Genomic DNA, 17,117 nt, shown 5'->3' on the forward strand with positions numbered 1-17,117 from the left:
CCTACATAATTTTGTTAGAAAATTAACAAAAATAATAACTGTTAGCAAACTAACAGTTAAAATATCTCAGAGTTGAAGTTGAACCTAAAGTTCAAAGCCATAAAACAGAAGAGGCACAGGTGGCCTCTAGCTGTTCTTCCCAGAGTCTCAGTCTATTCCCGAAGTGACAAGGTGCTTGGAGACACAAAACATAAGACTGAAATGTTCTTTAACAGCCATTCGGGAAATGCAGCATAGTGACTCCTTGGCAGGATTTAAAAATACAATGTCTCTTAAATCATCCTGTGGACTGAAGTATAAAATGTTAACCTGATTCATCACTGAGATATATATTATCATCAGTGCAAAGTTAGCATGTTCTCTGCCACTGGACTTGACTTTAACAGAAAGCAGTTGTGGGGTTAGAGTGAAAAATGATTTCTTTATGTCAGTTATAATCATAATTCTTTAAAGATAGGATAATTCATTTAAATTGCAATAAATTTCAAGAATCCTGGAAGGGAAAAAATACATCATCACTTGTATGGATAAGTCTTTTTAGTTTTCTCTGATCTAGGCTGATCAGACCAACCTAGAGTATTTTAGAGAATTTCATTCTGTTCTGAGCACGGTAATATTGACCATCAAGAGTATGTCCAGATTAGAATAACCAGGAGGGTGGCAGCCCTAAAAGCATGTCATAAGAGGAGTAGTCAAAAAGTCTGGGCATATTCTTCTCGGAAAAAGACAGGTTTAGGGAGCTTTATATTTTAAAGGGCCATTATGTAACAGCGAGAAGCGGACCTCTCAGCTGGTACGGAGAAGGCAGAACTAAGACAGTGAGTGGAACACGAGTGGTCACAAGGACTTACTCACGTTTGGAAATGTCCGATATCGAAGCACATGCTGAAAGTACCCAAGCTGAAAAATCAACGTCTCGGAGGTGGTGCAGAGTGCATCTTACCACTGAGTGAAATCTGGGCTAGGTAACCTTTACGCCATATTCTTTGATATTCCAAACCTTTATTCCTAACCATTGGGAATAACATACACACTGTGATGATGCTTTCTCACATTCATTTGGTTACAGAAACGTTTTTGAAATCGGGCTACAAGTTAAAATCAGAGCTTTAGAAAAGTGAAAATGCATGTTCTCCTTCAAGGCTCTTGAATAGCATTTCTGGTGAAGTAAGGCCAGGAAATCTATATTTTCAAAGCAACAAGTGATTGTGCTGCATCCAGACTGCTGTTCAAAGCACGGGCTCCTAAGGTCAAGGCGATAGAGTCCATCCCTGTTATTGGTTGGCTTTCAAAATTGTGCTTTTGAGTAAGTGAAGACTGGGCAATTTACTCGGCAGCCAATTTTACCATGCGGAGATTTATTTGCGAAAGGACAACTAAGCAATGCTGCTGCTACTACTACTAGTAATAATAATAGTAACAATTGCTTATAGGACATGCACTGTGCTCAAGACTTCATATTCAATGTCTTGTTAGGATAGGCCTATGAGGTCAACCTCTAAATACTGCCTTTGTTACTTTACTGGAGGATATAGTGCCAAGACACTTTGTTCTCTGAAATCACAGATTATCAGAAATGTAGCTGTTTGAAATCAGATCAGTAAAAATGATGGAAGAGCCCACTCTTGCCTGGAGGATCTGAGTCACTCTGACACTGAGAAGCAGCCTCGATTTCCAACCCAGGTGCAAAACTTCAGATAAAGGTTTTTTGGACATAATATTCAACATTCATCTTAACTTTGTAGTTTTCAAGGAAACAGAATCCAGAGTTCACTTTTCAACTCGGTCCTAATGTTAGCTCCTTTGGTAAGAGCCTTGCTCTTTTTTTGTCATTATCCAACTCTTACTCTATTTAAATATTGTCTAAACTCCATCCTTCTCCCAAGTCCTATTTTTAAACTTGTTTGTTCCTTTACTTGGTGAAATGCTCTGTGGTTCCTTTGGTGTGCAATCTCTCTTGGTGGAACAAGTTAAGCCTAATTTTTTCAGGCTAGAGTTATGTCCTTCATGTTATCCAATGGGCTCTATCAGTAGATATTATAATCTTTAATTTTGTCAAATAGGGTTCAGAAAAGAACTTAGGATCAAAGATTAAGTGACAGAACTGGGACTCTAACCTAGGTCTGCATGATTTCAAAACCCATGCTCTTAACGCTAAGCGCGCAGAGTTAGAGAACACCGGACTGAAAAAGAAACGAAGGTGTGATGTGCTGCTCAATTTTAAAAAAATCAGGACTAAAATCAAGGTATCCTGACCTCCCACCCCCAGCACATCAGTAGTTCTGTCATCATTCAACTGCCAGTCAGCAACTTTTCAGGCTTCCCCTTGTGTTTGTACCTTCTATTTCCCTGGTACATCCACGGGGCTCTGGGGCCACCGGCAGCCTTCACTGAGACTGGTAACAACGGAAACTTCAGGCAGCTCCCAGAACTCCAGATAGTACCTGACTATCCCCTCCCGGACAGATGAGGGTATAACACAATCAAATTAACGCATTTAAATTTCTACAGCTTTTGAAATAAAATGCATCAACCTTCCTAGATACAGTTAATAGACGACTACCATAAAATGAGTAAATTATGTGAAAGCATCATCCTTCTCTTCCTTTTCCACCCCACCCCAAAATCAGAGTACATTCCGTCTAAGTCTCTAGTCAACTCTGAATTATAGCTATCCAAGTATGTGTTCCCCAAGTCCTGCCATTGGGAAGCTGTGTGAGGCAGCAACAGCCATCAAAATTCAGAAGTATTTACTAATTGTGAGCACTTATTTAATGAATCCCCTCAAATCCCACTAAAATATCCCTTACTGACTAAGAGTACCATCCATCTCGAGCTACTGATTTTTGGATACGGCAACTATCTAATGCTCTTCAATGCAAACGTAGTGGGAGTTAATCAAAATCATGCGAAAGATACAGAACTCCACGAAACTGATGGAAGTGAGGAGAGAGAACCGCTCTGGTCAATTCAAAGACATAATTGAAGAGCATCTTGTAGATTTCTACTCTCCAACAACTGAAGACAGAAGTTAGGGAAAGGACTCCAAAACAAAATGATTTCAACAGCAAAGACAGAAGAGAGGCTCTGAAAAAATTAAGGAAGTCCTTGAAGAGTTTTATAAAACCCAATCTCTTTAGGGACAAAATGTATCTTCACAATCGTAAGATAAGAATATTAATTTATTTGTGCTCATCTTTTCTTCAGGATAAAATTTCAACTACAACTTTTCTTCATTTATAAGAAATTTAAAAACCCATTCAAAGCAAATTAAGTTTTAAGGTCTATTTTCTGTTAACAACTGTTGGTAAGAACTCCTGAACCCTTTTCTTGGTGAGAAACATATGTGTTTGAGAACCCTTATTCTCATTTCTCTTGAGGAGTTTAATTTTTTTTTCTTTTCTTGGTTGTACCTCCTTCATCACACATAATGTGAGTCCAGGCACATCAGCCTTTCACTTAGTTCTGTCCTCCAAGATGGCGTTCATGGCCCCTTCTACTCGGTGTGGTCTGTAGACTGGCCACTGTGCATCACCTGAGAGCTTGTTAATTATGAAGAAACTCAGATCCTGCCCTAAACATCTGAGGTAAATTCACATTTTAACAAGACCCCCAGTGACTCGTATGCACCTTTATGTTTAAGAAGCATTGTTCTAGATAATTCCAAGCACTTTTTTTGCAATATTGTATTTTGTGGAATGTAGAGGTCACTCATCTCCTCTTTTGCCTTCATATCTAATAATTCACAAGGTTCTCTATAAGCCCCTGTCTTATCCTTCCTCTGTCTTTTAATTCTTACTAGGGCACCCAAAAGGCCCCACACTGCTCTCCCAGCTTTCAATTAACTTCTCACCCTGCTGCCCAATATTTATTGCATCTTTTCTGAATGGTCTTCCTCTAAAGAGCAAACGAGTCTGTCATCACTGCCCTTCCTGCGACTCTTGAAAGACTAGTTGTAATAAGACCTAATCTCCATGGGGAGCCAGGTGCCTGCAGGTTCCTGCTACCTCTCCAACCCCACTGACATCCTCCTCCCACCCCATCAGGCCCTGACTGGCCCCACCCACGCTCCTTGGAGCTCCCTCAAGAACAAGTGATCCCTCACATCTCAGTGGTACATTTCCACCTGCTATCTATCCCCAGGGCAGGATGACTCTTCTTTCCTGATCTACTTAAGAAATTCTACTTAATCCGCCTAAAACCACTGTCCCCGAAAGCCTTTTCTATCCCACCCAAATAGACTTGATAACATGTTTATGTTCCACTGCATTTCGTACACACTACATATCATATTATATTGAAATTACTTTCACAGACATAGTTCTCCCTTGTTTTTGTCAGTGTCTCAGCAGAACATGAGATCCTGAATGAGAGTGAATTTTATCAATCTTTGACCACTAGCATTTAGTGCCCAGCATATAGAGGATGATCAAGAAATCTCTGTTGAATGTATAAATGATTTACCATGAAACAAACCTTGCTCCTCAAATAATTCTAAATATAAGTTTTATAAAAAATTATTAACTTATATTATTGATATGAAAGAAAACTTATTTTTTATCACTGACATATTTATTAATCACTAGTGGAAGAAAAAGCTATTAATGAGGTTCACATAAATTCTGCACCACTACTATTGAACAGCAGTTATGAGCAGTCCCCAGTTTTAAATTCAGTCTCTTCTTGAAAATCTTATGGGCTGCAGTAAGAGGTAAATTATAGTCCAAGCATGCATGCTTGAATGTTTAGAAAAGGGAACTTTTGTTTATTCTGTTTTGTTTTAATTAATGTTGAACGAGTGCAGAGGTAAAACATAAACTTCCAAATCTGAAGTGCAAAATATTCTCATTTCCCATGCTTAAATCGCAGCCCTACAACCTAGGCAATACATCAGAACCACACTGGGAGGGGGCAGGTCTTGCAAACCACACTCTGATCCTACTTCAGCGCAGGACATCTAGAAACGCTCAATCAAGTTTGGCAGAAGTGAAAGAGAAAAGAAAACAGAAGGAGAAAAAAGGAAAGGGGGAGGGAGGAAACAAGGACGGAAGAAAAGGTAGAAAAATAGAATAAAGGAAGAGGGAGGAGAAAGGAGGCGAGGGAGAGGGGAAGGAAGAAGGGACGGGGACAGGAAAGAGGAAGAATACACTGCAAAGATAATCCACTTTCAATAACAGCAATATCTCAACACTCCTCATGTTATAATGTGTTTGCAAACGTTTTTACAGAAACCTGACAAGAGCTTCCATACTAGAATTAATTTTTAGCCATATTCTTTATGACTCAAATTATGTACGGATATTAGAATTCAAACTACTCCTCATTGACATGTGTATGTAATTTTGAATACTATTTTCTTGGTAATGCAAGGTCCTTCAAGAACTCTGATATTTCTATTTGGCCCCCTTCCTTCTCAAAGAAAATACTGTTTTCATCATAGTGTTCATTTCTTTGTCACAGTGTCATTACACTCAGTAACTCGATATTATGGTTTAGATCAATATCATAATTTTATTCATCAAAAGAGAGGTGTAAATGTAAAAACCAGGACAAAAAGATGCATATTGACAAAGGAAGAGCTGAAGTATATAACTCTCTACCATCTGAAGGATAGAACCAAATTCCTTGACTTAAATTTTATCATATTTTAGGGCCCATAGTAAATGATACTGGCCATTTCCCTGTATGAGTTAAAAATTAAGAGAATCAAGAGTTTAACTTTTAAAACTAGCTCAAGCACCTTTTCCAATGAAGTTTTTCACCACATGGTTCTACTCTCCCTTCCTGTACTCCTCTACTGTGTCTCTATACTTAGAAGATTGGAACTATTCATCTTAAATGTGCATAATTGTTTATATTCTGTCATGTTCCCAGATTGATAAATTACCTAAAAGATGAGACTATATCATATTAATCTTTCATTTTTCTGTAGGGTAGAGTTTCTGGCCAAAAGAATGAACTTAATAAATGTTTAATATGTCACTGACTTTAAAGGTCAATGAGAAAGTAATAACACATTTCTGTTTATGTTTCTCTAACAATAGAAAATACTACATAATTAAGCTACGAAAAACATTAAACAGGAAAAAGAATATATTTAATTTCAATAACAAGAAATGACATTTGTCAAATCTTTTTCCCTTTCCTTGTCCACTGTCGAGTTCATAATTCTATGTCACTGGACCTCTTTAGAGGAGTATTTACAAAGGGAGCTATTTCTAAGTCGTTACTTATGTCCTCCCAAAACTGTTTTTATAAAATTAATAGTCCTTAATTGCATTGAAACACAAAGGACAAGGGAACGCGGTGCGAAGCTCACACAGCTTCCTCTACATGGTGGTCGTTTTAATGACCTGGCCTTAACTGTTTTTCTGACTCCTTCTTATAAAACTGTGTAATTCTCATGATGCTTTCAGTGACAAAGCACTCTTGATTTGTTTCAAGTCCAGATCTTTAGACATTTATGTTTATCTACCTTTGTCTGCCCAGGGTTTTCAAATCACAAAACCACCTCGACTACCCATACTGATGAGGGGACAGCGCTGACAAATAACACGGCTAGTGCTGCTACAGAAAATTAACTCTGCAGATCTTCTGCTATTTATGTAAATTTGTAAAAAAAAAAAAAAAAAAAAAAAGCGGGCTACGAATGGAATCTTTTTTCCTACTTTGATGTTTGGGGTTATTTACTACCACTGATTTTTGCTTCCTGCTAGACATACTTTTCAAATTTCATGAGGGAGATAAGCTTTATAAAACAACTTACAACTTTTCAGAAAATTGCACATTTGAAGATCCAATTTCATTCTTTCATGCTGCCACTGAAACAGTCTTCTTTCTGATCACCAGGCAATTTTCTAACCTCTTTGAGATTTCACTTACTGAACAACTTCTTTCAGAAAAACTTTTGGCAATATTTTAACACTTCTGCCTGCCCTGGTGAGGTAGGTGAATTAGAAAAATCTGAAAATAGATTCCAATGAAAATGAAGCAGGGGCTGAACATTTATCTGAAAGTCAGTGTCTCTTTCATGAGAGCTTTGTTCTGCCACAACCAAAGTTAAAATCATCAGTAAGTGAAGACATGTTGCTTTTAATTTTTGTGCTCAGCTTTAAAATTCATTGACCAAAAGTATGCCAATGATGGAACCGTAATGTTTCCCCCACATAATTGCAATATTTTTAAAAGATAAAATTTGAAATTAATATTTGCCATGATAATGTCATCATGTGCGCATGCATGTATGTGTGCATAATAAAGAGATACTTAGAATGTGACTGTTGTGGTTCAAATATCGGCCTTGATATTTATTAGCTGTGTAACCTCAGCTAGCTTAATTAACCTCTCAGGGCCTCGGTTCCTCATCCATAAATTGGTTGTAGTAACAGTATGAACCTCATAGGGTTTGTGTAAGAATTTAACAAGTTTATACAAGTTCCTAGAACAGTACTGGGAAGACACTTCAACAGGCAGCTCCCCAAGGCTCCTAGAGCCTTCTTAGGACACTATTAGCAGCCAGTCCCTGTGAACCAACCATACCGAAATCAAGAATGTTTTGTACTTTTAAAACTCCTAACAATAAGTTTTTATATTAGTAACTCACCCCAAAGCTTGCTAATTTTCACTTCTTTACCACAATTTCTATCTCTAGTCCTTCTTCCATGAAGATGAGAAAAAGATGTGTAAACATCTTTTCACTGGAATGATGATGCTAAATTCAGTTGAGAGCTATTCGTTTGCGGATCCTGTGATAAATGCTTTATAGATATGTTTATTTCATTCTCGCAAATGCCTTAAAAATTGGGCTCTCAATTTACATGTAAATCTCAATTTACATGTAGGAAACCAACGCTCTGGGAGGTAACACAGCTAGCAATCTAGCTGTGTCAGAGTAGAGAGGGAGGAGGTGTCTGTGTGACTGTGGGGATAACAGCTAACTCCTCCAAGTGACACTGTAGTATAGAAGGGGCTACAGGAAATTCGGTTTAATATCTTCATTTCTCAGGTGAAGAACCCAGAATCAGGGAGTGACTAAGCTGACACAAAATCAAAGTCTTCCGCCTTACAGTCTGTGGTTCTCTCTGTCATGCCGCTCTGTACCTCCTTTCCTCTGGCCTAATCCTGAATTTATATTTTTCCACTTCTTCAATTTTGAGTAGAAAGTCTGGAGGGAAAAAATGTTTGCCCTGAATATGTTCCTCCCCCACACATCCATTTTTTTTCCTTTGAAGCAGCAACAACAGCTGCCGATGGAGGATCCCCCGGGCTCACAGAGCATCAGTCAGCTTCACAGATAAAGGCGAAGATGAGAAGGCAGAAATCCCTCCTTTAAACAACTATACTATGTTTTTCACTCTAAATTCATTCTTTCATTAGTGAATACTTTTAAGACAACCCTGAAACCTCAAGGCAAGAATGGCAAAGCACTAAATTCTAGGAGATATAAGTGGTCCATAATTAATTGCCAGGGGCCAAATGGGGAGCCCAGTGAATGGACACTCAGATCTCTATCTTCCCTAATTCGCTTTATTTTAAACTTATCCTTTGCATAGCCTACAGTCTCTTCCACTTTCCCTATGTTATTAGAGACAAACTTCATTAGCCAAAGGCAAGAGGAAGAGAAAATTGCTTTCCATATTTATTTAGAGTTTAATGACTTGAGGCTTATCAAGAAAAGACAGACAAGAGTTGGAGACAGCACTTCTTGTCTTAGACCAAAAGCCCTTGCATTCTAACTCTGAAATTTGGAAGGAAAAAGCATAATCTTAACCATAAGCATAATGTTTCAATACTTTAAATAACATTTTCTCACACATACATCCATTATGCATACACACACACAAAAAAAAAAAAACACATGCAAAATGCAATATATCACACTGGCTCATTTTGCAAAATCTAGACTATATTGTAATTTCACACTGAAAATGGTCTCTTTTTTAAACAGGGTAGGTCATGAACAAACAGTATCATATTTCACTATTCATTGATTTAATAAATATTTATTGAGAACTTACTGTGCACCAGGCACTTTTCCAGGTATTGAGAATACCCAAGTGAATAAAAAAGGCAAAATTCCTGCCTTTGTGGAGCTTTATTTCTAGTGGAGGAACGAAATAATAAACAAGATGAATAAATAAAACATACAGAATGTGAACTCATAATAAGTTCTAAGGAGAAAAAAAGTAAAGCAGTGAAAGAGAATATAAAGTAACCAGATGAAAAGAGAACTTTGAGATGACGTGGTCAGCAAAGACCTTTCTGAGAAGGTGATCTTTGAATTAAAAAGGAAATGAGAAGATATGCAGGAGACTAGAGTTCCACCAGAGAAGAGAGAATCCAAAGGCCTGAGGTGGACGATGATCTTGCATCTCTGAGGAACCAGACTGGCTCCAGTGACGTGAACAAAGGGAAGAGCCGTAAGAAATGAGATCAGAGAGAATGGCGGGGAGCGGGGAGCCAATTTTACAGAACCTTCTAGGTCATGCTAAATATTTTGACTTTTACCATGAGTGAGATGAGGATCTCTTAAAGAGTTTTAAGCAGAGAAATAACATAATCAGGCTTATGTTGTAACATGATCACTCTGATTGGGAGGCTAAAACTAGACTGAAGTGGTAAAAGGTTAATAACTGGTGGCTTTTGAAATAAACCAGATGAGAGACGATGGTGACTTGGAGCAGCACGGTGGCAGTGGGAGTGATATAAAATGGTTAAGTGCCAGATATATTTTGAAAGTAGAGACTAGAAGAACTGCTGAGGAAATCAATAAGAGATGTAAAATTAAAAAAAAGAAAAAGTTAAGGTTGAAATCTAATCTTTTGGCCTGACTACTGAACCATGGAGTTGAAATCGGGAAGACAACAGGAATGACTACACACGTGTGTTTTTTCGTTTATTTCTTTGGGGGTTTGTTTTGTTTTGTTTTGTTTCCCGGAGATGAGCAAGGCACATCAAGAGCTCATTTTTTAACATGTTCAATTTAAGTTGTGTATGAAACATCCGAGTGGGGATGTCAAGTAGATAATTGGATATACAGGCCTGAATTGATAGGAGAGGTCTGGAAGGAAGAAATGAATTTGGGAGTCATTAGCATATAGATGAGGAAGAAATCAACAAAAGAGACTGAGAAAATATGGGTCAGAAAGTTGGAGGAAAACTAGGTGAACATGGTAGCCTCGAAGCCGAGTGAAGAAATTATTTCAAGGAGGAGAAAATAAAAGTCTGATGGTCTGATGAATGCTGCTTATAGGTCAAGAGAGTTGAAGAATGAGAATTGACTGCTAAATTTAGCAATGTTGGGTCATTCGTAGCCTTCGTAAAAGTAGTATCAGTAGAATGAAGTGTGGACCAAAACTTGATGAGGAAGAGAAACTGAAGATGGTGAGTATAGACAACTCTTTCAAGGAAGTATACTCTAAAGAGACAGTGAGAAAGAGAGGATTAAATTGAGCAAGTATTGTTTATTTGTTTGCATTTAAAATAAAAGATTTAGGGAGTGTTCGTATACTGTTGGGAATGATACATTATAGAGAGATTTACTGATGTCAGAAAGGAAAGGAGTTAAGGGAGTTGTCTCTCCGGAGGTGAGATGGATGTGATGTAGGGCAGTCTCCTCGAGGGGTGGTCCAAGAATGGCAGCATGAGCTTCAGCAGGGAGATGGTCAGAAATGTAAGTTATGCTACAGTTAATGTCAAACTCTCAGGGTAGGACCTAAAAACTTGGGTCTTAAGCTTTCCAGGTAATTCTTATGCATGATGTAAGGTACTGAGCTAGTTACACAGGGGAGGGATCAACCTTACCTAGGAACAGACAATTTATCTGTGCCAACAGAAGAGAGGGTAGTGTATATGAGCACAGACAAGCTGGGTAAGTAGATATGGTGGTGAGACCTTATCAAAGTTGTCTTGTATTTGTTTTGACTTTTCAGTGAATGAGGAAGCCATAACTTTTATTCCTTTTCTCTACTTTAAGTTGGACTATTAGCTCCAGAGACGCACAGTGATTTTGTGTCACTCAGAACAGTTGTATGATTCTCTTCATTCACCGTGATTAAGTGGAAAGTCAGCATGTACTTTAAGCCCAACTCAGCTACCCTAGCAAAGACACAAACTTCCCACCTGTCCAGGGCCTAATGTTCCTTAAGCTGACCTACATTTTCTGGCCCTGTGCCAATCATGCCATTTCTTACCGAAGATAGAAATGCCATTTATAGAGCATCTGACATGCTATAGACATTTTCAAGTATAGTCTCTTATTCAGTCTAATAATGCCTCTAGATAGATATAATCCCTTATTTTACAGACGAGAAAATGAGGACTCATGAAAGGAGCCGTTTACCTGACGGTTCGTATATCGTGCCTCTACCCAGGGCATACAGCATCCCCAAGTGACGTCTACACAAGCACTCTGTCTCCCACCTTCCTCTTTTTATACCACTCTTCCTCCTTTTCCTATTTAACTTGCTAACAAGAGTCCACTTTGTTTTCCTAGCAGTCACTTTGGTTTAACTGTTCTTTAGCCGATTAACACAATTCGTCTTTCAGAATTCTACCCAGTTGCTACCCTCTTCCTCTCCTCCTGCTCCTTCTCTGCTTTTCCTTTTCATCGATAATTTCCTCACCCTCTACAGTTGGTCTTGACATCTAATATTTCATTCTCCTCTCTTCCTCAAGCCATCCAAAGTTCGAATGTTTTAAATTACAATAAAGTGCATGCAGACAATCCCTCCTTAAATATTGTATTGTTCAACAAGTAATCTCTGTCTTTTTTCCCACTTTTCTTAATCAAAGTTTTCTACCATATTAACGTGGGCATTCATGTGTTTGACTTTTCCATATCTGCCTAAGTTGAGCTCCTCAGAAACTCACACACAACTACTACAAAAATAGCCCCCAAACGAGAAAGTGTATCAAGCATTAAAGTAATGTTAAACTTCTGTGCTCTAAGTCAAGGAAAAAAATAAAATTCCAATGACAATACATGCCAATATTATATAAGGTAAACTATCTTTTTTTACTCTGTATTTATTTGCCTATTATTTATTAAATAGATTTATCATTAAGTATGCTCTGAATAATAAGAATATAGGCTACTGTAAGATCTAATAAATTAATCAATATTAATCAATATATTTCAGCATCCCATTAGTAATAATGAACTTGGTAGGTTTTATAGTTATTGATCCACATTGAACTTGTAAAATGAAAAGTATGTAGTCAGGTCATATTTTCTGTGAAATTACTAGTTACTAAGAATTTCACTATTCGCTGGTGATTTGTTTTTGTTTGTTATTTTTAAACAAAAGTGTATAGGAATTACGTAAAGGTAACTAAATCTAGAGATTATCTTGACTTAAACTCTAAATAAAGCCATTGGTAGTTTTAAATTAAACATTTTTGTCACCTGTGTAGGGCGCATTATTTTTACTAAGTCATTAAGGTTGCACAGTCTAGTGAAATTAACTTTTTTCTGAACTCCAGGGACTCTACTTAACACAGGCAACTCACATCCAGTATGCGCGCTAAAGTTATATTTCTACTTTTATTTCTCATCCTGAGGAACACCATTTACCACCCAAACCCCAAACTTGAAAATTATCCCCAGATAACTTCTCCCTCACTTTTCATATCTACTCAACCACAAAGTGCTGTCAGTTTTACCTCAAATATTTATGGAATCCATCCTTCTGAACTCCACAGACAGCTTCTTATTCTGGGTCTTTATTATGTCTTACCTAAACTATGAGAACATCCCTAAGTAGCCTTCCTGTCTCTGATATGTTCTGTTGTTCCTGCAATGCTCACCTGTCTAGACTGCATTATAAAAATGCCAAAGTAGTCACTTCGCATAAAACTAATGCCTTCATTGCTTTGCTTGAAATTCTTAAATTACATACAGGATAGCATAAAGTCATCTTTGGGTGACCCTGAAGCCTGGGAGCTGACCACTAATATTTCCAGCCTCATCTCTTGCCGCTTACTCCATCATCGTTCATGCTGTCCTTGTGGAATTTCTGTAACCACTGGGTTTTTTGCTACTTCTACATGGAATAATCACCTCCTCCATCTGCAAACTAAAATTCAACTTCTAAAATGAAAATTATAATGATAATCACTTCAATAGAGTATGAGAACACCACAAACTATTTAGCTCTTTACTATTCATAGTTATTTTTTATTTCCCACAACTAATAATCATTATAATTCAAGCTTTCCTATTTTAATATGTTCCATTTAAACCTGCTCTAAAAACAACACATTATAGCTTTTATGTTGTTCATAAACATCATCGAACCATAAACTTTCACCATTGTTCCCTTTCAGTCTTTAGTGTAGTTATTTGCATCTCTGGGAAATTGCAAGAAGTATTCATTTGTGTTTTATTTTTATTTCTTCCTTTCACTTGGATCTGCAAATAAGAGCACTGGTTTCTCTGACGATCCTATTTTCTTCTAAAGATGCTATTATTTTGTTGACTGATAGTTTCATTAATAAGTATAATTACCATCTGCCAAGATGCATCTTAAATTATCTGGTAATTGCATGCATATGAGTTTTCAATTTTGGAAATCGAGCTCTATAAAAGGCACTCCCCTCCTTTATTCAAGTCAGATAGAGTTACAGGTGTATTTCTCAAACAATCATATTTGCAAATCCACTTTGCTTTTTTGTTATTGCCACACTGTAAGACTAACGTAAAATTTCACCATCCTTTCTATGAATACTGTTACTTAATGTTAAGTTTAATATAGAAACAATTATTCTTTTATCCTTATTGTTTTCTCATGTGATATGATTTTTGAAAGACAAAAATAATATTTGGTTTTCTCATACTATGGTTAAATAATAAGAATCAATTGAAATCCTTTGGCTGTTTTGATAGAAAAAAAAATACCCTGGTTCCTAGTGAAAGGAAGACTGAGGAGGATCTCAGTTTCATTCCAGTCTGAAGCTGTTTTTGAAAATAAAGAGGGCATATACCTCTATAATTATGTATCTCTTTCAATTTTATTAAAGACATTTTATTTCTCCTGCCAAAACTGTTTAAGAAAAATACTTACCTTTGGCTGAAAATTCCAATTACACACAAAGTCAGATTTCTCCTAAAGAATCAAAACAATATTTTTTCCTTTTTATAACAGATTCCTTTTCACTTAATTTTCATTCAGCTATATTTCCCTTCATGTCTTCTCTCTATATTTTTACTTTAAACCATATATATTATACAAGACAATGGCCTCTGACTTATTCCATTCGGGATCTGAGATTTAGATGTGGGCAATTTGTAGCTTCTGTAAAAAGAATATAATAAAATTACCCATAAGCCTCAAATACAACATGTATGTTGGCCAACAAAACTCTAATAAACAGATCATTGAATTTTAAACCTGGATGGGGCCTTGGAGAGTATGGAATCCAACCCCAATACATTGTTAAGAAAGAAACAAAACAAATAAAACTGAAGCCAAGGGATTTTAAGCCACTGGCCAGTCACACAACTAACAACAATAGAACAAGAATGGACCCTCAGAGTCCCTGAATCCAATGCTATGCCTTTTATACAAGTCGTATGTGCTTTCAAGATACAGACTCCCCTCCTTCATCTGCTCACCAATCCTCACAAGGTGAAAGTAGGGTTAACTGAGTTTTCTGTGCCTGAGCAACTACTAGGCTCTCATCTGTAAAAGCAAAACTGGAAACATTTGGCATTTCCATAACAGTAGCTTTTCTCCAAGCCTGTCTTTTCTGTCTGTTCATATATAAGGTACCTAAGGTAATGTCTTCCACAGGCAGTAGCTATTAATCTTTTTTTTTTTTAGAGGCAACAAAGCTAATTTTAGGTTACTGTTTAAAAAAATAATCTCTTACTGTCAATATCTGATCATCTTGGAAATTCTTTGCAGACTTGTTCTCATGCTCTATGTCCAAAGAAATCTGTAGGTATTAAGATTGGTGTTTGAAACGTGCACGCTGGCAGTCCTGCATTTAAAGGTGTATTTTTTTTATGAAGGGTAAAAAGTAGCTGATTATACACACTTGCTGAAACCCTATAGGGAATGGACTCCAGGTAACTGACTGTAGAGGAGCGGGAAAAGCTCAAGCACCCCCTCCCTTCCACCTCTGCTCTGCTAATTACCAACCAAGCCCTCCCAAGAATATCTCCTTTGATGATCAAGCAGTGTCTGATAAGGGAGGAAAGGAAGTGCAGGGCACTTCCCGTGAGGGGGAGAGGGAGGTTCTGTGAGCTCTTCCCGGTGATTAGAGCTGGGGAAGTTGATCTCTTTTTATGCTGTGGATGTGGCGTGCTGCAGTCACGCCTCCGCTGCCAGCCCAGCACCGGGATCTTAATCAGTCACTATGAAAACTCATTAGCTCCACGGCAATGAGTCCTCCACTGCTGAAGCTTGGCGCTGTGCTTAGTACCATGGCAATGATCTCAAACTGGATGTCCCAAACTCTACCATCCTTGGTAGGACTGAATTCCACAAGGCTGTCGACGACAGATGCCTTAGTAAGTCACCCCGTGGGTCTGGACATCTTGGGAAGTTAAGTGTATTAAACCAGTGGGCTTTATTTTGTAAGCTGCAAAAGCTGAAATTTTGCTTCTCTCTGAGGTAACTTTAGTCATGGGTTTTTCTAATGAAAACTTTAAAATAACACCAAAAACAAATAATTGCCCAAGAAATTCCCTGTGAAAGGAAATACTAGATTCATTAATTTTTTTAAAAAAGAAAAAGCTTTAATTTGACTATATTCACCTGAGGTTTGAAAGGATTCTTAAAGAAATATGTTTTGTTTCTTATTATTTTACTTTTTCTTTTAATGTCTGTAAAATCCCCTTAATTTTTTTCTATATACTACAAAGTATAGTCTTTCTGATCTAGTTGTACTATATAGCAGATTCTTCCTTGGAATTGAATTCTGTGATTGTTTGCAATGCATTCGGAGAAACTAACCTCTTTAAACATAAATTTTTTAAGAAACCTTAGCAATTTAAAGCCTGCCAAAAAGATGTTAAGAGCCAAGAAACACAAAGAATAGATAATTTACATGATAAAATCTTCTTCTTGTATAATTTAATTTTTTATAAAGACTTCTATTATGAGTCTAAGTCCTATAGTCTTCATTCACCTAAAAGTAATGGCTTTTTAACCTTTCCCAAATTATGACAAAGTCTCTTCTAATAGTTTGGAGCATGGTTTGGTTAGCAATACTTTAAAACCTTTAAAATGAAAATGAAAACTATTGGTTTTTCAAATAAAAGTTTACAAATTCAAGTAGAAGGAATATCCTGGAAAAACAATCTCCCTGCTATGGAATAAAGGCACAGTAACAATTAGTGTTTGGAGCACTTTTTTATCTTTATCTGTTTTTATCACCGGATTACTCTAATGGAGCAGAAAAAGTCAGATACTGAAAGAAAAGTAACCCTCTATTTTCAAGACTTGTTTGTATTAATAGTAATTAATCTATCAATCAATGTGTAATTAACTTAGTGGAGTCAGGTCAAATTAACTTAGTGGAGTCAGGTCAATTTCACAGGTTCGCCCAGTGCTGCGGGCATCTGGAGAGCACCTGTGAGGTGCACTTTGCCCTGCTTTTATGTTTTAACCTCCCTCCAGTCACTTAAGAAACCTCTGTGCCCCAGTTACTGAGATTCTCCTCGTTACCTACATGATTTGCATGTGGTTAGTGGGAAGTAAAGGAGATTTGTGGTTATAAAGAAAGCATGATATGTCATCAATAAACAATTACAAAATAAACTAACAATATTGAATATTTGCTGAGCCAAATTTTCAAGTGTCTGATGGTTTTCAACAACCTAATTGTTGAATTAACTCTTTCGGAAAGTGAATCAACACTAAGAAATTCATAACGGAGTTATATTTCAAATTTGGTCCCTTGGTTCTCAGATATATTAATTTTGTGCATATAGACATTGGTTTAGTTTTTTCTCTCTGTTGGTAATAGAAGAGAATCAAATTTTTGAAATGATGGGTGATTCTTTCAGGGCTTCTAGCTATCTTATAAGTTTAAAGTAAATTTATTTTCTTTACTTTTGTTTGGTAATCTGTTGGCTGAAAAATATAAAGCATTTCTATGATCTATGAAGG

At 37.0% G+C, this 17,117-nt stretch overlaps 1 protein-coding gene across 2 annotated transcripts in view; it reads left to right on the plus strand.

Moving 5' to 3' along the window:
- Window positions 1-17,117, plus strand: part of OLFM3 (olfactomedin 3) — a 167,917-nt gene that overhangs the window by 114,802 nt on the left and 35,998 nt on the right. The window contains exon 1 of one of the 2 annotated variants that reach the window (XM_016133549.2): window positions 13,774-15,514. The exons of the other annotated variant lie outside the window; for it this stretch is intronic. Coding sequence (XP_015989035.1) covers window positions 15,386-15,514 — 129 coding nt within the window. The 5' untranslated portion in view covers window positions 13,774-15,385. Of the gene's footprint in view, window positions 1-13,773; window positions 15,515-17,117 lie in introns of those variants that run through there. 2 annotated transcript variants of the gene reach the window in all.

Source organism: Rousettus aegyptiacus, unplaced genomic scaffold, assembly GCF_014176215.1.
Source record: "Rousettus aegyptiacus isolate mRouAeg1 unplaced genomic scaffold, mRouAeg1.p scaffold_m13_p_17, whole genome shotgun sequence".
NCBI classification, from domain to species: Eukaryota; Metazoa; Chordata; class Mammalia; order Chiroptera; family Pteropodidae; genus Rousettus; species Rousettus aegyptiacus.